Source organism: Schistocerca serialis, chromosome 3 (genome assembly GCF_023864345.2).
Source record: "Schistocerca serialis cubense isolate TAMUIC-IGC-003099 chromosome 3, iqSchSeri2.2, whole genome shotgun sequence".
Lineage (NCBI taxonomy): Eukaryota > Metazoa > Arthropoda > Insecta > Orthoptera > Acrididae > Schistocerca > Schistocerca serialis.
In genome coordinates, this window is record NC_064640.1 from 366924437 (window position 1) to 366948880 (window position 24444).

General features: G+C 45.1%; 1 protein-coding gene across 1 annotated transcript in view; it reads right to left on the reverse strand.

Annotated features, from left to right (window-relative positions):
- The window catches only part of LOC126470184 (complex I assembly factor ACAD9, mitochondrial-like), a 103993-nt gene that overhangs the window by 50585 nt on the left and 28964 nt on the right, over positions 1-24444 (reverse strand). Inside the window, exon 2 of the mRNA XM_050097841.1 lies at positions 14650-14858. Within this exon, the coding sequence (XP_049953798.1) occupies positions 14650-14858 (209 nt within the window). The remainder of the gene's footprint in view (positions 1-14649; positions 14859-24444) is intronic.

A 24444-nucleotide genomic window follows, 5' to 3' on the forward strand; every position in this document is an offset into this window, starting at 1 on the left:
TGGACTGGAGAACAAAGGCTAGATCAATGGTAGAGAATGGACCTGTAGCAGTACTGAAATGTATGTTCTGCCCAATTTTCAGAGGGCACAGATCACCTACACTGTCACTTTACTTGGAACATGAATTAAAATAGCAACTTTGTAAGTCTACATGCTTTTGTGGCTATTGTCACTGATGGTAAAATCATCTAGGTTATCAGGTGTGTCATATTTCTCTTCAAATTTTTTCTTCATAGTGTGAAGTTATGACTCCTCTGCTGAGACCACCTTCAGGATCTTCCAGTGTTGCTGATAAGCTGTTAACTGTCTAAGACTAGTGTTGTATTCACTTTTTTTAAAAAAGGAGTTTTCCTACATTTGTTCTGTAGAAGTGAAGTAACTGGATAATTTTTTTTCAACTGCTGTTCATGGACCATTGCTGTTCAATAGGTATTCCATAGCAACCAACTGAGAAAGAGTGGAGGAATGTTTACCAAAATATTACCGTTGTGCTGCAGAGGTGGCATCTTGGTATTTGTTAGGCTGGGTATTTACATACTTGATGGCAAGACGACACGAAGTCAAAATCCTGTAGCTGTCCTATTTATTGAAATAACTTTTGTTCTTAGAGATCTCAACCATGTCTTGGACTTTCCTTTTATAGATGTTACATTCTTTGGCTAGCATTTGTACATTACTAAAATCTACATCCTGGCAGTGGTTGTCCTGATGTTCTGCCACCACACACTTCACATTTTGTTTTAAATATGCATGGTGTTAGTACTCTTTACTATATTTTTAATTGTTTTCTCAGTTTCCACTATACAGGGTGTTCAGAATCTCATTTTAGAAACTTCTAGGACTTTTAGTAATATTCTGAATAGGAGACCATGTCCGGAAATTTACTGTTTCCATGCTACAGCCATTAGAAAACATGTTTGCTAGGTAGGTATGCAACAGGGTTGTCACGATGGGGAGTGATTATGTCAGATCGGATTTCATTTAACATGTATCCTACCTCTCTGACCTGGTTTGAGCCTCATTCACATGTCTGTGAATGTTTGAGCAAGCACAGATTTGCAGAATACACCAATATGATCCTTCTGAATGGCGAAGTTTACAGTAATGAAAGAGCTGCTCGTCATCTTTATCAAGATCGTTCTCCACAACATCCAATCCATCGCATACCCTTTTCACCTCGGTAGCATTACTAACATGTTTTCAAATAGTTGTAGCACAGAAATGGTATGTTTCCAGACATGGGTTTGGTTTCAAAATATTATCTACTCACTCTCCTCTCCAAGTCCTAGAAGTTTGTTAAAGGAATTTCTGAATACCGTGCATACATTTTGCTGTATGCTGCACACTGCTTCACAGACTTCTGCAGTGTGCAGGTGATCACGTGTGTACATTTTGTGTTGGAAAAAGTCTTATTTTGTACTGACTGAAAAATGTTGCCTTCATAACATTTTTCCAAAGAAAGTACCTCAGGAAGTGTTGCAATAATCTCTTCTTGCTCTTCTTAGTTATGTAATGGCACTTTGCCCTTATCAGGCAAAAAGACAGATTCTGAACAGAAGGCCTGCACTTCGACCTCCTCATGCATACTTGCCTGTTCCCAGTTGCAGAAAAGCACCAGTCATTCAACCCACATACAGGCAGTCATTACAGCTGTCCAGAAGACTGGTGTAGATGCTACAGTGACATAGTGAATCATACTCCAGAAACAAATGGTAACCTTACAGAGTGCGATAGTGGTTCCTCATTCTTATTATCAGCATAATTAATATCACTTCGTTTGAACACCCTATCTATGGAAAACTTATCACAGCCATTACCCTTCAGTGTCTCCTTTAAGAAATACAGTTTTGATTTGAAGCTGTTATTGTTACTGATATGGCAGGCACACAGAGTATTGACCATTGCTTACTTCTGGGTTGGGTGGTAATGTGTATTGTATGTACCTAAATACCTATTTCTGTGTGTGTGTGTGTGTGTGTGTGTGTGTGTGTGTGTGTGTTGGGGTTTATGGGCGCTCAACATCGAGGTCATCAGCGCCCTGACACACAGTAAAAGGAACGAATGTGGAGAGACCTAATAAAACTGAAAAACACACTCAAAGCAGGAAAAAAGGGAAAATACGACCTGAGAAGGTAAAACCTAAGGTAAGGGATAACATAGCGACAAGAATGACACAGGAAATCATCATTGTCTGGCCACTTACATAAAATATGGGCGAGCTTGTCACACAGGAAACAAGTTAAAATCCCCTCCCTAAAATCTTTGTAAAAAGATTCGACATGGCACAGAACTTTAAAACTTTAACCACATTCGTCCGAGTGTTGCCTAAAAGAGTTGGCAGGTCCGCTGGCAAGGCAGCCGCGGCCCGCTGGTCAGAAAATAAAACGCAATCCAATAAAACGTGGCGCACAGTGACCTGGACGCTGCAAGCACCACACATTGGAGGGTCCTCTCGCTGGAGCAGGAAGCCATGCGTCATAGGGCTGTGGCCTATTCGAAGCCGAGTGAGGAGAACCTCGTCCTGTCGATGGGGCTGAAAGGAAGTACACCACACACGCGTTGTGGGCTTGACTAGACGGAGCTTATTGTCAGTCACTTCCAGCCACTCGTCCTTCCACCGACACACGACTCGGGAGCTCAACAGCGAGGTGAGTGCGTGCAAGGGGATAGCACACTGAGATACGTGTGGATCAAGACACGCTTCCTTGGCTGTGAGATCTGCCCCTTCATTCCCAGCAATGCCAACATGCCCCGGAACCCAGCAGAAAGCTACAATCTTCCCCAGTCGCTGTAGTCAGAGGAGGGCATCCTGGATGGTCTGGACTACTTTAACTGCCGGATACAAATGGTGCAATGATTGAAGGGCACTGAGGGAATCGGAACAGACAAGAAATTTAGGAGAGGAAGAATGTCTCATCTGCTCCAGCGCCCGCAAGATCGCAGACAATTCTGCATCAAAGACCGTGAAAGGCGGAGGCAGTCGGACCTTAAGGACACGATCCGGAAAAACAACTGAGCAGCCAACGGAATCCCCTTGTTTCGACCCATCCGTAAAAACCGCTACATAGTCGTGGTGCTCAGATAAAACAGCAGAAAATGCTGCATGAAAAACGGTGGCAGGAGTGCAACCCCTCTTGTACTGCAATAAATCTAAAATCACTCTGGGCCTCTTCAGTAACCAGGGTGGCAGGCGGTTAAAACCCTGGATTTGGGGTTGTACAGACTCCACACCGAGCGACTCTAGAACACGTTGCACATGGATCCCAAATGGCAACGTAGCCCGGGGACGGTGGGAAAAAAGGCGGTCCAGAGGTGGATGGGCAACAAGGCGGTGAGCAGGCGAGCTGGGAGCCGCAAGAAACTTACAAGCCTGGCGCACCAGAAGGAGCTGCCGCCGGATGGTAAGTGGCGGTTCGCCAGCCTCAGCACAGAGACTTGGTATGGGACTGGTCCGATAAGCACCCGTGGCCAGTCGAATCCCAGCATGGTGGACAGCGTCAAGGATCCGCAAATAAGACGGCCTCGCTGACCCATATACTGTGCACCCATAGTCCAGCCGTGAACGCACAAAAGCCTGATAAAACTGAAGGAGACGCGCCCTGTCCGCTCCCCAAGACCTGTGGCTGAGGCACTTGAGGATGTCCAGTGCCTTCAGGGATCTGGCTTTCAAGTCACATAGGTGTGGCAGCCATGACAACCTGGAGTCAAAAATTAGTCCCAGAAACCGCACTGCATCTCTAAAATGTAGGACAGCATCCCCCATATGCAAGGCAGGCAAAGTAAAAAGACGACGAGAACGATTAAAATGAACACAAACACACTTATCGGCAGAAAACCGAAAACCTGTCTTTGCAGCCCACTCCTCTAACCGCCGCACTGTTAGCTGCAACTGACGGCTCACGGTTGCAACACTGGAGGAGGAACAGAAAACAGCAAAGTCATCCACAAACAAGGAGCACTGTACTGGACTCCTCACTGTAGACGTTATACTGTTGATGGCTATGGCAAAGAGGGTAACGCTTAAAACACTGCCCTGGGGGACACCGTTCTCCTGCTCAAAGCGATCAGACAGTGTGTTACCAACGCGGGTCCGAAAAAACCGCTGAGACAGGAAAGACCGAATGAAAATGGGGAGGCGGCCACGAAAGCCCCATTGATGCAGTTGTGCAAGAATACAGTGTCTCCAAGTAGTATCATATGCCTTGCTGATATCAAAGAAGATACCGATACAGTGATGCTGACGGAGGAAAGCCTGCTGAATAGCCGCCTCGAGGAGTGTCAGGTTGTCGACTGTGGACCGAAATTTTCGGAATCCACACTGAAAGCGGCTAAGGAGCTGCCTGGTCTCTAGCAGCCAGACCAGACGACGGTTAACCATTCGTTCCAGGGTCTTTCCGACACAGCTTGTCAAGGCAATACTACGATAACTACTGGGACATGTGCGGTCCTTTCCTGGTTTGAGGAGAGGGATGAGGATTGCCTCCCTCCACGAGGTGGGGAAAACTCCCGTCCGCCATATGAGATTAAAACATTCGAGGAGGATTTCCTTTGACGCCGCTGGCAGATGGCGAAGCATGGAGTACCGGATGCGGTCGTAACCTGGTGCGGTGTCAGAAGCCGCAGTAAGTGCCGATTCAAGTTCCCACATGGAGAAAGGGGAGTTGTAGGCCTCAGAATTGTTTGACCGAAAGTCCAACTTCGCTCGTTCGACAGTCGCACGGTAGCGACGAAATGCTGGATCCAGGGTTGCAGTGGCAGTACTTTGTGCAAAATGCTCTGCCAGCGTCTGAGCAATGGCTCTGGGTGTTGTTTGGAGGCATCCCTGGTTCAGGACTGCAGCTATTGGTAGACGGCTGCGTTTGCCGGAAATCCTCCGGATGGCTTCCCATACTTTTGTGGAACAAGTGGAACGGTTGATGGAGTCCAGGAACTCCTGCCATGACCTTTTCTTGCTCTCTTTAATGACACGGCGTGCCCTGGCTCTCGCGATGCGAAAGGCGGTAAGATTGACTGCTGTTGGGCGGCATTTAAATCGGCGAAGAGCCGCACGCCTGTCCCGGATGGCTGAACGGCACTCATCCGTCCACCAAGGCACAAGGCGCCGCTTAGGAGGGCCAGAAGACTGTGGCATGGACAGGTCAGCAGCATGATGGATCACAAGTGTGATGTGATCCACCCATTCCTGTACGCTGTTGTGGCGTTCAAAGACAGCCAATCGAGTGAACAGAGGCCAGTTAGCCCTGCCAACCATCCACGATGGTGGCCTCTGCTCCAGCAATACACCATCCAGGAGATGAATGAGGATGGGGAAGTGATCGCTGGAATGAAGGTCGTCAATGACCTCCCAGTGAACAGAGTCGGTGAGGGCGGGAGAGCAGAAAGATAGGTCAATGGCTGAGAATGACCCAGTAGTGGCAGAGAAATGAGTTGGAGTACCTGTGTTAAGGATGCACAACACTTGAGATGTGAGGAGGCTCTCCAAAATTCGACCTCGAGTGCAAAGAGAAGAGGAGCCCCACAGGACATGATGGGCATTGAAGTCTCCCAGGAGGAGAAAGGGGCGGGGGAGTTGGTCGATAAGATATGTGAGAGCGTCTAAGGTCATTGCATCCAGAGGGGGTAAATAAAGGGAGCAAACAGTAAGCCTTCGACGGGAATGAATTGCAACTGCAACTGCTTGCAGGTCAGTATCCAGGGGGAGAGCAGAGGAGTGGTGGTCATTATTGACAAACACGGCGACTCCGCCTTTGGCTCTGTCTCCAGTCAGGTCATCTTTGCGATACAACGTATAGCCCCTGAGTACAGGAGCATCAGAGGGTTTTAGATGTGTTTCCTGTAAACACAAGCACAGGGGGCGTTGCCGTGCTAGGAGGTGCAGTTCCTCCACATGTGCCCGGAATCCATTCATGTTCCACTGTATAATGGGAGCCATCGATCAGGGTGGGAGGACCTTCAGTCTCACTTTCTGTCGGGGAGGAGAGCCCACAACAGGTGGAGGCTCAGTTTTGGGGCGAGATGATTGCCCCAGTCTGACATCAACCTCCATCGCCTCTGAAGAGGAGTCGAGAGAGACGTCAGAAAGAATGACATCAACATCAGCAGACTGTAGAACTTCAGTCTCCTTGAGCGGTCGAGTCTTCACCTTTGGTTTGGGCTTCGATTTTCTGGCCAGAGGTGGCAGTGGAGCCAAAACCCCAGAAGCAGTAGGGGGTGTAGCAGCGCTGGGCATTGCACAAGACTGGACCTGGGAAGGGGCAGGAAGTTCCATGACGTCAGCTACCACGGCCTGGTCAGAAGGCTGGGGAGGAGCAGCAGGCTTCACAGGAACAGCAGCAGCACACGTACATTGACAAACGCAGGTGCTAGTGCTGACAGTAGCAACCTCCGTTTGTGTAGCGGCATCAGTTTTCAAGACTGGCTGTTTCAGAACGGAAGAAAAGGAAGCAGCGAACGTGGGCGGCTGCAGGGACTTGTAAATTTTCTTTGCCTCACCGTACGGGATGCGTTTGGTGGTTTTAAGTTCCTGGATCTTCCGTTCCTCAAGGAAAACTCTACATTCCCTACTCCACACAGGGTGATCCCCAGAGCAGTTGACACACTTGGGAGGAGAGGAGCAACCAACTCCCTCATGGGCGGCTTTACCACAGTTCCCGCAAGTGGCTTCCCCTTTACAGCCGAGAGTAGTGTGTCCAAAGCGTTGGCACTTAAAACACCGCATGGGGTTGGGGTAATAAGGCCGTACACTGAGACGTAGGAAACCTGCCTTCACATGCTCGGGCAATTTGGTGCTGTTAAACGTAAGGATGAACGAGTCAGATTTCAGGAGAGCACCATCCACCCGTTTCATAACTTGTTGCACGTCGACAATTCCTTCCCGGGACCATTCAGCCTTCAGTTCGTCTAGGGGAATATCAACGAGATCTCGGCAAGTCACAACACCCTTGCTGTAGTTCAAGGTGTTGTGAAATTCAGTCTCAATCGCAAACTCCCCAAGAAATTGTGCCTTCTGAAGGTTCTGGACTTGCTGGAAGCTAGATGTTTCAACCAACAAGGTGCCATTTCGCAAGCGCTTTACAGATTTTAATGTACCAGCAATACCTTCTAAGCCTTTCTGGATGTAAAATGGCGAAACTTTTTCAAAAGTCCCATCTTTTCTTTTTATTATAAGAAACACATTCTGCGAAGCAGCATGCGTTCTGTTACTACTACTACCTGAATCAGGAGGACTGGCTACACGAGCCCTCTTGTGAGATTGGGTGTTAGAACCTACCAGCGGCCCACCCTTTCCGCTGGGAGGAGAAGAAGAAAAGTTCGAGGGTTCCATCTCGGTCCCACGAGCAGCTAGGGAACTAGGAGTCCACCTAGACAGAGCCCCGCATGCCTAGGTAAGCCGTATACAACTGAGGTGCGGCAGACTCCCCAGAGGTCGCCCGCTAACGACTGTTCCACCTCAACAGCCATGCATCTCATCGGCGCGCAGCACACCTTGAGATTGAGGTTTTTTTTTATAGAGGTGTATTCCATCCTCGCGACCCGGGCGGTCAGGCCAAGATCCCCATTCCCTGAGACACACAACATTCCACCGCCGCGCCGCACGGTGGTCGCTGAAGTATGCTCAGAGCTTACGGTGACGGGGGACTGGCGGCGCTTACCAGTCCCCAGCTCAGGAACCCCGGGGTCGCCAAGCCCGTACCCAGCAAATGAATGCTGAGCCCCTGGGGGCACCTATTTCTGTTTGTAGGCTTTCTATACACTATTTCCTAGAAAACTGTCAGATCTTCTATAGACCAACACATCTAAGAACAGAAGACTAGCTTCACATACTATCTCCAAGGCTGTAAGAAATAGTGCTATCTTTGATGTCATAACATACTGATCTTTTACTCCTTACTTATCACTGGTGTCTGGAAATTTTGAAACTGAGCAAAAGTTTTCCATGGAGAGAGCATTGCCTGGCAGTGTAATGGTAACAATATCCCAGTGATAGTAGTCATTCACTGTATTGGTGTGTGCAGTAGAATGGTTATTGGGCTGCATCATGGAGCACGAAGGTGTACTTAGGAGTTAAAAGTGTTATGTCAGTTCACAGTAGAAAAGCGAGTAATTCAGTTATAAGTTATGAGATTAAGATTGAACCACTATCATGTTTGCGAATCAGTAATATTAATGGAGAAAAATATTGATAGTAGAATGTAAATGAAAAGGGCTTCTGTGATCAGTAATTAACTGCTTAAGGTGTATATGCAAGGTAGCAATAGTTACTTCAGTATGAATGTAAAACAAGCTAAACTGTTCACAGAAGACTGAATGAGTTTAGGCACTGTAAGGGAAGGGTGTTACCGGTAGATGCTGCAGGGACAGTAAAACGAAGTAACTTGACTTTTGCTATTGTTATTTGAAGGTGACATTTTCCATTTTCAACTGTATAACTTTAGTACTTAAGAAATGTAAGAGACACTTGTTCCTATTAGATACATGGTCAGGTGTATTTCGTAATGAAGCATTTTCTGTCAGTAAAGCCACCAAACCCAATAGATGCAAAAAATGCATTAACAAACTAAAGAGACTGGAACAAACGTATTACAATGTGAAGTTCAATTTTGAGGAGAATGTCATTTAAGAAATTGTTGAATTTTTTTTTATTTTTCTTTACTGTGTCACTTTAACAAATCCACATAGCGGACTCAAAAGAAGGCTTTAGTGGCACATTGTTCACTGACTGTTGCTTGAAGTGCTCCATAAAAACGTCAGTTGCTACTGGCTACAACAGTGAATGCATAGCAGCACAATGATATTATTCATAAAATTCTCCTTTATATTTAAAATGACTTGATTGTAGACAGTATTGCATCAGTTCACACACATCTTGAGCAATTTTATCCCATATCATCTCCACAGTTAGAATTTTAGAAAATAAAGATTTTAGATGTAGAGGAATATTATGATGTTTGGGAAAAGAGATGATTTGTGGCATTTGTCATTTATAAAGATGGCAATACTGTTGTGACTTGGCAAGACAGCCAAGCCACTATGATCGGTAGCCGAAAGGCACGCGTTTAAGCTCACGCAGGCTGGCGTGAGGTCTGGAACAGTTAAAGGAGTTGAGTCCAGTAAAAATAATACGTAGCTGCTGGAATACTTAACTTTAATCCATAATTGGTGAACATCGGTCTGACAGTACATGCATCACAAGATAAATAGCAAATGATAATGGCGCCTTGCTAGGTCGTAGCAAATGACGTAGCTGAAGGCTATGCTAACTATATTCTTGGCAAATGAGAGCGTAATTTGTCAGTGAACCATCGCTAGCAAAGTCGGCTGTACAACTGGGGCGAGCGCTAGGAAGTGTCTCTAGACCTGCCGTGTGGCGGCGCTCGGTCTGCAATCACTGACAGTGACGACACGCGGGTCCATCGTATACTAGCGGACCGCGGCCGATTTAAAGGCTACCACCTAGCAAGTGTGGTGTCTGGCGGTGACACCACAAATACCACCTGCAACCCACTCTTTACTAGGGTTGCACTTTTCGTACAGGTTATCACCCATCACAAAAGTGGTGCCAGTTTCTTTAAAATGTGTCTCCTGGAAGCAAAGGTACAGGGATCTTCCTTGTGCTAAATATCTTAACTCCTCCACAAGGTCCCTAATCTCATTAATGATCCATTGCAGTATGGGAGCCATTTTAGCATATAAAGTTTTTCTCTGTCTTTTGGCTTCTAAAGCTACTTTCATCATAGATACTTTGAAGACCTATAGACTCTGCTGATAGACTAGCATGACATAGTAGTTGAAATGAAGTCAATGTGGGCTAAAGGTTTTAGTCCAGGATTTCTGGTTCTGTGCCCTTTTCCAGTTTAATATTTCAGTTTTGAAACAGGCAGCCTGACAGACACATTTTCTGATTTTTGTGTTTCAGTCGGTATGGAAGATATAACAGTCTTTTGCTCACTCGTATCTTCTGTGTTTGTGAATGATCTCGTAGGTAAGACTGGCTTAAAAGCAAGTGTGTGTTGGAAAGGGCATTTGCAAACACTGTCACTTGATCCAGCTTACACAGATGTTTTTGTAGGGATATTATTCATTTACATATTTTTTAAGCAACAGCAGCAAATTTCAGTTGACATACTGGTGGTTTTATCACCTGATTGATATTTTTCAATTCAATATAAGTGATTCATTGTGTGAGCTTGATTTCCTGAATTTTATTTTCTTCAACGAATGCCAAACACTCATGAAAGCAAACTGCTTGATTCACAGCACATTTTATGCAGAATAGTTGTGTATCGAATATAATTAGAAATTTGAAAATACCTGCCAAAGCAAAGATCATGATTTATGAGGCATTATCCGCCAATTTTGATCTATAGATCAGAATGTTGGACTTTGACAAAAAGATCTGAGCAGAATACAAGCAACAGAGGTGCACTTTCTATGAAGGATTGTGGACAAAACAAGAAGGTACAGGATAAGAAATGAAACAATATTACAAACCCTGCAGATCAAGCGCCTAAAAGAAACTACAGAGAGTAATAGGCTTAAAAGGTTTGGCCACATTAAAAGAGTGGGATCAGAAAGACTTCTGAGAAGAGCCCTAGAATGGACACAATCTGAATGACCACAAACAAGATGGAGAGAAAAAAGGTCTGCAATGGATGGGGATTCTAACTTATAGACTGTGGGAGAAAAGAAACTTGGAAGAGTCTTTGTGAATGACCTGCATAAGCAGATACATTTCATGAAGAAGAAGAAGAAGAAGAAGAAGAAGTACTTTCACTGACCATGGTGTTTCAGGTTGGTGTGCCACTTTGTCACACCCACCACATGTTACAGTGTTGGCACTCAATACACCTTCAGTCTGGCATATGATTGCACCTTAACACACAAAAAACCAGTTTTGATGTATTTTGGTACCACTGATATACCGACAGTGAGTAGAAATACAGCGGCTTTCTCTACCTCACCATTCACCTGCTTCATTAAGTTACTCATATCAACACTGCTTCCTTTCCATTCACTTTAAACTTTTTTGGATAACAATCCTCATGAGACTTCTATGTCGTACAGCCCCCTGCTGAGCTCAGAGAGTTGTGAAGTTTCACAGATACTGAATATTCACCAAACTGTTTCACCTTTTGTAACTCAGTGAGAGATGTTCCTATGATAAATGTTCTATTCCTACACTGGTTTTCTGATCTGACAGTGCTTTTGAATACAAAAGATACTTTTTCAAAAGACCCAATGTCACCTTCCAGCATAATGAGACTTTTGTACACACTTTCTTACAGATCATCAGTTTAATACGAGCAGTATTTAGCACACTTTCAAATTAAAAATTTTCCCCCTCCACAGGTTTTTAGCATTGTTGCAACCAAGCAAATATCCCCACTCTCTATAACATCTACATCTACATACATACTCTGAATTCCACCTAAGTGCTTGGCAGAAGGTACCCCATACCATTACTAGTCATTTCCTTTCTTGTTCCATTCACAAATGGAGAGAGGGAAAAATGACTTTCTAATGTCTCGAAATGAGCTCTAATTTCTTGTACCTTATCTTCATGATTCTTATGCAAAATGCATGTTGGCAGCAGTAGAATCATCTGCAGTCAACTTCATATGATGGTTCTCAAAATTTTCTCAATAGTTTCCCTTTAAAAGAACATCACCTCCCCTCCAGGGATTCCCATTTGAGTTCTCGAAGCATCTCTGTAACGCTTGTTGTTAGAAACTACCAGTAACAAATCTAGCAGCTGGCCTCTGAATGGCTTTGAAGTGTTTCTTTAATCTGATCCAAACACTCGAGCAGCACTCAAGAATAGGTCACAATAGTGTCCTATATGCAGTCTCCTTTAAAGGTGAACCACCCCAGAATTCTCCCGATAAAATAAAGTCGACCATTTGCTTTTCCTACCACAATCCTCACATGCTCATTCCATTTCATATTGCTCGGCAACGTTATGCCCAGAAATTTAAACAATGTGACAGTGTCAAGCAGGACACTACTAATACCATATTCAAACATTACGAGGTTGCTTTTCCTACTCATCTGCATTAACTTACATTTTTCTACATTTAGAGGTAGCTGTCATTCATCACTCTGGCTAGGAATTTTTGTATAAATAATTTTGTATCCTCCTACAGTCACTCACCTTAGACATCTTCCTGTACACCACAGCATCATTAGCAAACAACCATAAAATGCTGCCCACCATGTCCGCCAGATCGTTTATGTATACAGAAAATAATAGCAGTCCTATCACATTTCCCTGGGGCACTCATGACAATTCCATTGTCTGTGATGAAAACTCACTGTTGGGGCCAACATACTGGGTTCTATTAAGTCTTTGGATGCCTCACATATCTGGGAGCCTACTCCCTATGTTCATACCTTTGTTAACAGTTTGCAGTGGGGTACCGTGTAAAATGCTTTCTGGAAATCTACAAATATGGAATCTGTCTCTTGCCCTCTATCTATAGTTTGCAGTATATCACGTGAGAAAAGGGCAAGCAGAGTTTTGCATGGGCAATACTTTCTAAAACCATGCTGGTTCGTGGACAAAAGCTTCTCGGTCTCAGGAAAATCTGTTATATTAAAACTGAGAATATGTTCAAGGATTCTGCAGCAAACCTACATTAGGGATATTTGACTATAATTTTGCTGGTCCATTCTTTTTCGCTTCTAATGTACGAGAGTCATCTGTGGGTTTTTTTTCCAGTCACTTGGAAATTTGTGCTGGGTGAGAGATTCATGATAAGTGCAACCTAAGTATAGCGCCATTGGTATAGCGTGCTCTTTGTAAAACTGATCCGGGATTTCAGCCACACCTGGCGACATATATATATATATATATTTCTTTCTTTCTTTCTATAACAGGGACGTTTATTACTATGTCGTCCATACAGGAATCCGTTTGATGGTCAAATGACAGTATGTTCATATGATTCTCTTGCATGAATGATTTCTTAAATCATTATTTTGAAACTTTGGCTTTTGTTTTGCTGTCAACTGCCCCACCACACTGGTCAATGAGTGAATGGATGAAAGTCATGTTTCAACAGCATGACACATGGTTTTTCTGAAGTATGCATAGAGCTTATGGTTACAGAAAACTAACAGTATTCACCTGCTTCCAGCTTGGGAAACTATATGATGCTGAACTGGTAGAATTCCATGAGGTGTTTGGCATTTGGTACAACCCAGGCAGTACGTGTAGCTTACTCCCTACATTCCTAGTTGTTGACTGCCACCTTCCTGATGACTCCACAAGGATCCCTTTTTCACTTTAAACCTATCAAAAGCCAACAACACTTCCACTTCAACCACTGCCACCAATTCAACATCAAACAAACCCTTCCATACACTGCAGCCACTGATGGATCCTGTGTGTCCTGGCAAGCAGATCACCTTCTCCCAATATGCTAAAATTTTAGCCAATGCTTTTGCAGACAGAAACTAACCACCCCATCTGGTTTCAATCAGATGATTGCACATGTTGACAATCAGCCACACAGCTCAATACCACATGGGAAAAGAACAACTGAATCATGTTTTCCATCAGCTTTGACTAACTCTTGTCATGACATGAAATGAGAAACATTCTACTGAACATCCTTTCACTCCTCCCAAAAATTGGTATTCAGCAACCGCTCAATGCAGAATTCTCGTCAGTCGCTATGTCCCAACCATTCCCACCTCCTGAACTATGTATGGGTCACATCCCTGTGGAATACCCAGATGCAAGACATGTGCTATACATGTGTCCATCAGACCCTTATTTAACCCCATCTCTGATAATACCTATGCAGTGAGATGCAGGATGACCTGTGAAAGCAGCCACATTTTACACTATCATCATCACAACCTCTGCCTTGTTTTCTATGTGAGTATGACCACAAATATGCTGCCACGCCATATGAATGATTAGTGTCAGACAGTGGCCAAATGCCAGGACGACCATCCAGTTTCAGACCATGTATGTCTGCCCACTGCTCAGCATGTCTTACATTTTATGTAGTATATTTTGCGTCACTTATGTACTCACATTTCACTTTTCTTCTTTCATTAATTATTTATATTTTAACTTGCACCTATGTCTAACGACTATTTCTTAGCCTATCTGTTTTTATTACCTGTTTTCTAAGTTATAATTCACATCCCTTCTCACCATATTGTTAATTTCTTCTCACCATGCTCTTCCCTCTAACTAGGATATTTCACCATCTATTCTGTCTCCACTGTGCTGAAAGATGATTTCTCTTTTTACTTTATTTAAAATCAACTCTGAATTATCATTTGATACTTTTCCAACTCTACCTTCTCTGTCCTGTGTCATATTCTCTCTACTATGTTCTGAGCTCTCCTACCATTACCAAGGATCACAGCTTCACTCATACCTTCTTAATCCATACAGCAAATACATATAACAGTTTGCATTTATGTCTCTTGTAGTAGCATTTTGACAAAAATGTAAATTCAAAACTTTAAACTTCATTGCAGTTCCCTCTGCAGGTTCACTGCTTATAATTTACATGTAAGGTGGGTAGCTATGCCTCACTGTGGAATTGTGCTGTTTTGTATCTTATATCATTTAGGAAATTGGCATAGGATAGCATGAAAATATTTATAAATGTCAGCGAAGTATGTTACCTTCAAGCCAATTGCTTGATGTGCTGCAAGTGTGACAGCTATGGAGCCATCAAGAGCTATGACTTCTCCGAGCCGAGCATACTCAGTTGCATTCAGACCAAGGCCACCAAATTCAACAGGAATTTGTTGTCCAAATAGACCTAATGACTTCAGACTCTCTAAAATTTTATCTGGAATTGCTCCTGATTGGTCTATTGCTTTTGAGTCAACTGAAAAATAATTAGAAAAAAGTATCACATTAATTAGTATACTGCATGCATGACATACTTGGTACAATCGTACTTGAAAACAATTTCCTTAAAATTACTTAAACCTGTATAATTGAAGATATAATATAACAGCAACACCAACAATGTAGTTCTACATTTTATTGTGGTGTGTGTTTAATCTATTGTTGGAAACCTGACAAAACAAAAGTATTATGAAATCAACAGAATGGAAATCAATGCTATAAAATGTAGCTGATCTAACATTATAAGCCAACACTTTACCAAGTAAGATATCAAATACTTGATTTTAGCTTGTCTTAATTCATTTCATGTCCACACTATATTATCATATGTCCGTCCCCATATGACACTGTTCGAGACTGGCTGTTTTTCCACAAAATTCCATACAAGAAAATCTATAATGGTACGCAGATTGGTTGGTTCAAAGGAGGGGGGGGGGGGGGGGGGGAGGGACCAAACTGTGAGATCATCATCCCTTGTTCCCACTAAAATAATTACACAAGGGAAAGAAGAAAAGAAAGGAGACAAACAGCACAATAACAGGAGACTGGAAGAATGAGAAGAACGACAGAAGGACAACCAACACTACTATGGACAAAACAGGAAAAGAAAACTACAGAGAGAAGCAGGAAACAGGTAGGACAGATAAAAACAAAACAAGAGAGCAGATGACTGTGGCTGGCCAACCACGAGAATAAAAAGAAAAAGCCAGTCACTCTGCGACACATTAAAACATCCAGCTTAAAAGCATTAGAGTGGAGAACACAAAGGGACAAAGGACATATGCAAAAACTTATATAGAATGATAAAACCCATCGTCACATATAAATTGTAAAACTAAATTAGCCGATGAAGCATTGTCAGCTAAAATTAATGGCAATGAGTTCGGTAACTGAAGATCAATCGCAGGGCAGCCAAAGAAGGACAGCTCACCAAGATATGGGCCACTGTCAGCCGGGCACAGCTCCGGGATAGGTAGGTCATCATGGTGCAGGTTGGTTGATTGGGGTTGAAGGGACCAAACAGCAAGGTCATCAGTCTTTCGTTTCAAAGGTGGTCCATTCGGACAGATTTACGTCTCAGAAGAGTCATAACGGGGAGGGGGGACCATGTAAAAGTGCAGTCGTGTTGTCAATGGTGAAAACAAAAGGAGGGAAGTCAGCAATTGGGCAACCCCAAGGCTATGCTAGAGGCAGGAAATATCCCACCTTTGATGCAGTACAGGCAAGACCACCTGCTATTCAAAAGCGTTCAACCGCTAGAATGTAAAACTGCGTATTGTAAAAGGAGACTAACCAAATCTAAAAAGTGATTAAAACAGAGTAAAAGGGAGAGAAAAGAGGATCTTGGCCAGGGAGGGGAGTCAGGAATCTCCAAACACAGCTTACAGTGGGAAACACCCCAACCCTCACCGCCCTGCCCCTACTCCAGAGGGAGATTAAAAACCTTAGAACTGGAAATAAAAACCACTTTCACAGAGGAAACTGAGAACCAGTTCAACCATCCGAGAATCATCTGCCAATATTAAAGGTACAGTACGGGAAAGTCTGTACTTAGTATGCAGAGCCAAAAGAAGGGGGAATTCCACCAAAATGTGGGCTACTGACTGGAAGGCTCCACAACCACAAAGTGGGGGTGGCTCATTACGCAAAAGAAAACTATGGGTCAGCCTGGTATGGCCGAAGCAGAGACGACACAGGGTAGTCGAGTCCTTTCAGGAGAGGCAGAAGGTAGAACGCCACGGGACAGGTGTCACCTTAAGTGCACGAAGTTATTAAACAGGGAGGTAGCCTCCCAAGAGTTGGCACATGACTGTGAGCAGTGGGATTTGAAATGAAGCCGCAAATGCGCCGCAGGAGAGGTTACAGGGAAGGGGGGTAAGTGATTGCTCCCCCAGCCAAACGATCAGCAAGCTCATTACCTGGGATACCCACATGGCCAGGGACCCAAAGGAAGTCAACAGAACAAGCAGCATGGTGAAGATCAGTGAGACGGTCATGGATGGCCGAGACCAAGGGATGGCAGGAAAAACACCGGTCAATAGCCTGAAGGCCACTCATTGAGTCCATACATAACAAAATGTTGTTGTGTTGGGAGTGTATAATAAAGATAAGGGCCTGAGAAACTGCCATCAATTCTGTAGTAAACACACCACAAGCAGTTCGCACGAGATGATTTTCCATGCCAACAGAGGATGTGAAGGCATATCCCCACATGATCAGCAGATTTAGAGCCATCGGTGTAAAAAACAACAGCATCCCGAAACTCCCATAACATTCAGCGGAAAACACAACGGAACACCAATGGGGGAACATAATCTTTCGGACCTCGGCGGAGATCCATCCGAATCTGGTGCCAAGGAACTAACCAAGGGGGGTGTTGGGAGGGAATGTGGGAGACAGGACAAAGAAGGAAGCTAAAAATCATGGCGAAGAGATACAAGGGCATCTGGACAGGTGTCCGTGGACCTGATGCTGGGGCAGTGGCAGGAAAATGGGGAAGTGGTCACTACCACACAGGTCGTCATGTGCTCTCCAGTGGATAGATGGGAGAAGTCCTGGGCTGAAAATTGATAAATCAATGGCTGGGTGACTACCATGATCCACACTGAAATGTGTGGCGGCCCCAGTATTTAAGAGGCAGAGGTTGAAATGAGACAGTAAATTTTCGACATCTCTGCCTCGGCCAGTAAGTATGGTGTCACCCCACATGGGGTTATTGGTGTTGAAGTCTCCCAAAAGCAGGAAAGGTTTAGGGAGTTGATCAATCAGTGCAGTCAATATGTTCAGGGGTACTGCACCATCTGGAGGCAGATATACACTGCAGACAGTTATTTCCTGTGTCGTCATTCTGAAAGCCACAGCTTCAAGAGGAGTTTGAAGAGGCACAGGTTCACTACATATCGAGTTCAGGACAGACACAAACTCCACCTGACACTTGATTATAGTCGCTATGGTTCCTGTAATATCCCTTATAGCCGTGGGGGGCAGGGGTCCGCATCGCTGGGAACCATGTTTCTGGAGGGCAATCAGAAAGCAGATGTAAAGCTTAACAGTTGCCGGTAGCTCAGCCAGGCGATGGAAAAAACCGCCACAATTAAACTGGAGAATGATGTCACCTGCTGCCACCGACTTATTGCCTGAGCAGTCTATATCCATTGTGTCTGAGGATCTGGTGAGATACAGGTTCCTCAGCGGACGCCAGAATCTCCACCTTATCCCCAGATGATGAGCTTGTAGGTAGCGGTGGTGTGGGTGCCACCGCAACTCCCTGGTCTTGGGGATCATCTTTTTTGGATTTCTCTGCTGCTCTTTGGGTTTCCCTGGCTGGGAGGACTTCACTGATTCAGTCTCCGGGACTGAGGATGACCACGAAGCCCTACGACCATCTGCTTTTGGGCTCTTCAGCCACTGGTGGGTGAAATCTTTCCCACTAGCAGAAACCTCGGAAGGGAGGGATCCAAGGTACCCCCTTCCTAGTGAGAGGAGCCGAAGAAGACTTAAGATTCTCCGGAGCAGAAGTGGGGACTGATATCCCAGATGGTTGGGGGGATGTTGCTCCTGAAGTAGGTGATGCAGGAGCAACAGAGAGGGGAGTGCCCCCCACCATTAGGGGGCAGGTGTAGTCTTCTGCTCTGAGAGGTGACTGAGTTTGGCATAGCTGATGGGGCTAGAACTGTTGTAGTGGCAGCAAAAGACGATATCATACGTACAGGATGTAGGCGTTCTAATTTCCACTTAGCCTCAGTGTAGGTCAGTCGGCCCAGGGTCTTGTACTCCATAATTTTCCTTTCTTTCTGGAGAATCATCCAGTCAGGCAAGCAAGGCGAATGGTGCTCTCCGCAGTTGACACAGATGGGAGGCAGGGCACATGATTATTGGGATGTGATGGACGTCCACAATCTTGACATGTGATGCTGGAAGTATAGCAGAAGACTATGGCTGAACTTCCAGCATTTAAAGTACGCAATTGGGAGAGTATGTAGGGCTTTACATCACAGTGGTAGACCATCACCTTGACCTTCTCGGGTACAGTGTCACCCTCGAAGGCCAAGATGAAAGCACTGGTGGCAACCTGATTATCCCTCGGACCTGATGGGCGCGCCGGATGAAATGAACACCTCACCGCTCTAAATTGACGCACAGCTCGTCATCAGACTGCAAAAGAAGGTCCCTGTGGAAGCTAATAGCTTTGACCATATTTAAGCTCTATGTGGTGTGATGACAACAGAAACATCCCCCAACTTCTTACAAGCATGTAAAGTCCATGAATGGGCAGTAGCTGCTGTTTTTATCAGGACTGACCCAGATCACATTTTGGACAAACCCTCCACCTCCCCAAACTTGTCCTCTAAATGCTCAACAAAAAACTGAGGCTTTACCGGTCATGAAAGATTCCCCATCAGCTCTCGAACATACAAGGTACTGGGGCGAATACGAGCCGCTGCCATCCTTAGCCTGACGTTCCTCCCATAGTGTGGCGATGGAGGGGAACGATTTGGGGCTGTACTTCTGTGCGTTGAATAGAGCCCATGAAAGCTTAGAGACTGCTGGTGTTTGACCACCAGCTATGCTTCATCGCGTGTCATCCACTCTGAAACCACCCACTCCGACCAGGAGCCCTCCCCACAGGCACCACCCAGCCACAGTAAAGGCCACCTGGTAGGATGGCCATTGCCAGGAGTCCTGATTCCCCAGGGTGACAGGCACCTACTTCTCAGCATACGTGGGGAGTTAATGGTGCAGGCATCAGCAGAGCAATCCCTGTGTGGTCAGGGGGCTACAACCACCAGGGTACATGGCTACCGTGCTGGATATCAGGTGCAACCAAGCATCCAAGTCTATTATCATTGTAAACATAGAAAACGATACTGCACAGTTGACAGAAAAATATGCACCCAGTAGGATGACATTGCCCAACAGCTGGAAAATGAGTGGAAGTGCAGATCCATGTCAACACAGGATGCAGAAGGTCTCGGTACACAATGGACAATGCACCATTTAAGGTGACCTTCCCCAATTGGCTCGCTCTATGGGAAAATTTTGAAAAAATGGAGGTCAAACCCTACAGCAGACCATCACATAAAGGCCGAAAGGTGTAAGACTACTTTTAGTCACCTCTTATGACAGGCATGAATACCTTGGGCCTATTCTGACCCCCAGACCCACAAGATCACGAGGAACCATGGTGCAGCAGGAAGGGTCTTTGAATCATTAACTTCATTATGTTTATGCTTTGTACACATTGATTATGAAGATGACTGACTCATTGTGAGAAAATCCCCCATGATTGCCAGTGTCTCCGATTGCGTGCCCCTTCCAACTGGGGTCCGCTCCATAACGGGGCGCACCTACCTTAGGTAACTGTTCACACCTCAGGTCACACCTCCCAAACACCCGACAGAGGGACCAATCGGCAATTTGGAAAGGTTGCAGATCAGGCATTCACCCCTCCCTAGACCTGGCCTGTACCAAGGGGTACATGCCTACCCTGCCTGTCGACCCGGGGTACGGAATTACGCGTTATCCAGTCACCTGTTATGTCTCAGTCGTGTGGAAAAGCCTTCAGGAGTGAACAGGAAGGAAGAAGAAAAAGAAGAACTTCAAACACCAAAGCAGAGGTGCAAGAGGAGAAGGGAAACAAAGAAAGGAAAAGGGAGTGAAATACAATGATGAGACGGTTCTTACATCAGCGACTGACAATGCAGAACATTCCCAATAACACCACAGACATGTTACCCAATGGAGGGGAAAAAGAATAGCAAGAGGATAGACATGCAGCACAGAAGAGAAAAAATGCTGCAAAGGCTGGGGTCCCGTGGTAGCCATGCACGAACCCGTCAAAGAGTGGCCAGCTCCCTGGGGGATAATAACATACAGCCGAATTAAATCAGGCAATGCTGCGGCAATTAGGTTAGGAAACGAGACACTAAAAGCAGTACATGGGTTTTGGTATTTGGGCAGTAAAATAACTTATGACATAAAATGTTGACTGGTAATGACAAGAACTGTTTGCAAAAAAAAATGTTAGCATCCGAGAGATTTTAGTGTTACGAAATATTTTCTGAAGGTATTTGTCTGGAATGTAGCCTTTTATGGAAGTGAAACATGGATGATAAACAGTTTAGACAAGAAGAGAATTAAAGCTATAGAGGACTGCTGAAGAATAGATGGGTAGATCATGTAACCAATGAGGAGGTACTCAATAGAATTGACAACACATTTGTGGCATAACTTGACTAAATGAAGAAACCAGACGATAGGACACAATCTGAGACATCAAGGGATAACCAATTTGGTTTTGGAAGTAAGTGTAGACAAAAATTTTAGAGGGTCAACAAGAGATGAGGAACACTGAGGAGACTCAAAAGGATGTTGGTTACAGTAATTATTCGCGGGTGAAGAAGCTTGTACTGGACAGAGTAGTTTGGAAAGCTACATCAAGCCAGTCTTCAGGCTGAAGACAACAACCTTCGTTAATAGACTGAAAACTCCATGCACCACTTCCGAGTGACCAATGGGGAGTGTGGGGGAAAAATTATGTGTTGGTTGTGAGATGCAGCTGGAGCATGGACAAAAGATGGACATTCTTTTAGGTAAGCACATCTTTCCTCTCCTCTCTCTCTTGATGGTCCATGGACTTTGTTCCACTACCGAACAACACCTGACACAACCAACCTGATGGGCTGGTGGTCTGGTTTACAACCCCAGGACACAACCGACTGTGCACAGTGTACTAGAATATAGTAAGAATATTGGCTTTTAAACCTCTTGTTTTATTTAAAACTCTCCCTTTGGAGATCCACTCTCTTTGAAAGTCCTGAAGTCACCATTCTGCATCTGTACAGCTTTCTTACAATTCTTCTTTTTCTCCAAGCCTTGTGATACAGCCCTCTCAAAAGTTTGATTGGATATATTTCTTCTAACTTTTACTGGCCTTACCCCATATCATCACGGGGTTGGTGTTTATTCTGTTAGGCAAAGTTAATGGTAGATGGTGGCCAGAGCCGTTCCCATCCCCAGTACAGAATTTTTGTACCCCATCTGTCTGCATCCAGTGTTAGCCAATGTGAAAGTGTGGGAAAGTTTCCAAATGTTTGTAAATTGTGTAACCGAGGGGGGACAAGTGGACCAGATCTGAATTCACCTAGTTGGATGTGGCAAACTGCCTAGAAAGCACATAAAGGCTGTTGGAATCCTGGCTCTTGTCATTAATCCACCTCGCTGATACAATCTGGTGCCAGCACACGTCATCGAATACCAGAAGTGGTGAGCTAACATGCACTGTTATCGGTGGTGGAGGTGGTGGTGGAGGTTGATTGACTGGTAGGTTTGTTTGTTTGAGGTATAAAGGGACCAAACTACAAGGTCATCAGTCCCTTTCTGACACAAACAAGGCTCAGGGTAAAACGATACCCAAAGTACATTTGGGAAAGTAAAAGTGGACAAAGATGCAGAACCACACCTAAAAAGAAAACAACTGGAAAGCACAAAGAATGGGGAAAACTTACACCACAAGAAAAAGCAGAAGAAGGTACTAAAATCATAGAGAAGAAGGTTGGTTGGTTGGTTGGTTGGTTGGTTGGTTGGTTGGTTGGTTGGTTTAAAAGAGGGGGGAAAGGGACCACACTACGAGGTCATCGGTCCCTTGTTCCTAATAAAACAATGCCATAAGTGTGAGAATAAAATAGACAAGACATATAAGACAAACCGGAAAGAAAGGAAAAACCACAAGAACAAAGGAAAGGAAAGGAAAGGAAAGGAAAGGAAAGGACCACTAAAAGGAACAAAAGAGAACAACAAAACAACAGAGAGATGCAAAAAACAGTTAGATGAGAGTAAAACAAGGAAGCAGATTACAGTGGCTGGCCGACCACGAAAATAAAAAAGGAAAAGCCAGCCACCCTGCAACACATTAAAACCTCCACCCTAAAAGCACTAGGGTGGAGGACACAGAGGGACAAAGAACAAGCACTAAAACTCAGATCGAATGATAAAACCCACCCTCACAGATGAAATGTAAAACCAAATCAGCCGATGAAGCGTTGTCTGCTAAAATCAATGATAATGAGTCCGGCAACTGAAGATGAAGTCGCAGGGCAGCCAAAGGAGGACAGTGCAGAAGAATATGGGCCACTGTCAACGGGGCGCCGCACCGACACTGAGGTGAGTCTTCACAGCGCAGGAGGTAGCCGTGGATCACCCAGGCATGGCCAATGCGGAGCCGGCAGAGAACCACGGAGTCCCTGTGAGAGGACCTCATCGAGGACTTCCACACATTCGTGGTCCCCCTTATGGCTCGCAGTTTGTTGTGTGTACTGAGATTTTGCCGTTCCATCTCCTAAAGCTGAAAAAACTTGCAGCGTAATAACAAACACAGGTCAGTTGTGGGAATGCCCATCTCCAGGAGTGGTTTCGTGTAGCCTGTTTGGCCAGCCTGTCAGCAAGTTCATTTTCTGGGATTAGCACGTGACCAGGGGTCCAGATGAACACCACTGAATGACTGGATCATTACAGGGCATAGATGGACTCCTGGATGGACACTACCGAAGAATTACAAGGGTAGCACTGGTCAATAGTTTTCAGGCTGCTCAAGGAGTCAGTACATAAAAGAAAAGACTCCCCAGGGCATGAATGGAGAAACTGGAGTGCACGAGAAATGGGCACCAACTCTGCAGTGAATACACTGCAGCCATCGGGTAAGGAATGCTGTTCAATATGGTCGCCGTGAACATAGGCAAAGCCAACGTGGCCATCAGCCATTGAGCTGCCTGTGTAAACCACTTCAGAGTCCTGGAACATGTCAAGAATCGAGAGGAAGTGACAGCAGAGAGCCGCAGGGTTAACTGAGTCCTTAGGGCCACATGAAAGGTCCACACGAAGCTGCGGCCAGGGTGTACACCATTGAGGCATACAGTACATGAACGGATCACAAGTAGAGATGATGGTAAAGGGAAGGACTCCAGTTAGGAGAGAAGGGACCGCACGTGACCCGCAATCGTTAGCCCCGACCTGGGCCACTGATGCGGGAGATGGACTGCCATGGGTGGGAAGAGGAGACAGTAATTTGGATGCTCAAGGGAACTACGAATGTGTGCTGCGTAACTGGTGAGCAATTGTGCACGTCTGATCTGCAGTGGAGGGACCCCAGTCTCCACCTCGAAAGCCAAGATGAAGGAACTGGTGGCAACCTTATTTTCCCTCGGAGGCGATGGACGAAATGAACACCTCGCCGCTCTAAATTGACGCGTAGCTCATCATCGGACTGCAAAAGAAGGTCTCTGTGAAATATGATACCTTGGACCATATTTAAGCTCTTATGTGGGGTAATGGAAACAGAAACATCCCCCAGCTTGTCACAAGCGAGTAACTCCCACGACTGGGCAGAGGATGCTGTTTTGATCAAGACTGACACAGAGCTCATTTTGGACAAGCCCTCCACCTCCCCAAACTTGTCCTCTAAATGCTCAACAAAAACTGAGGCTTCATCGTCATGAAAGATACCCCATCAGCTCTCGAACATACAAGGTACCGGGGCGAATAAGATCCACTGCCATCCTTAGTCT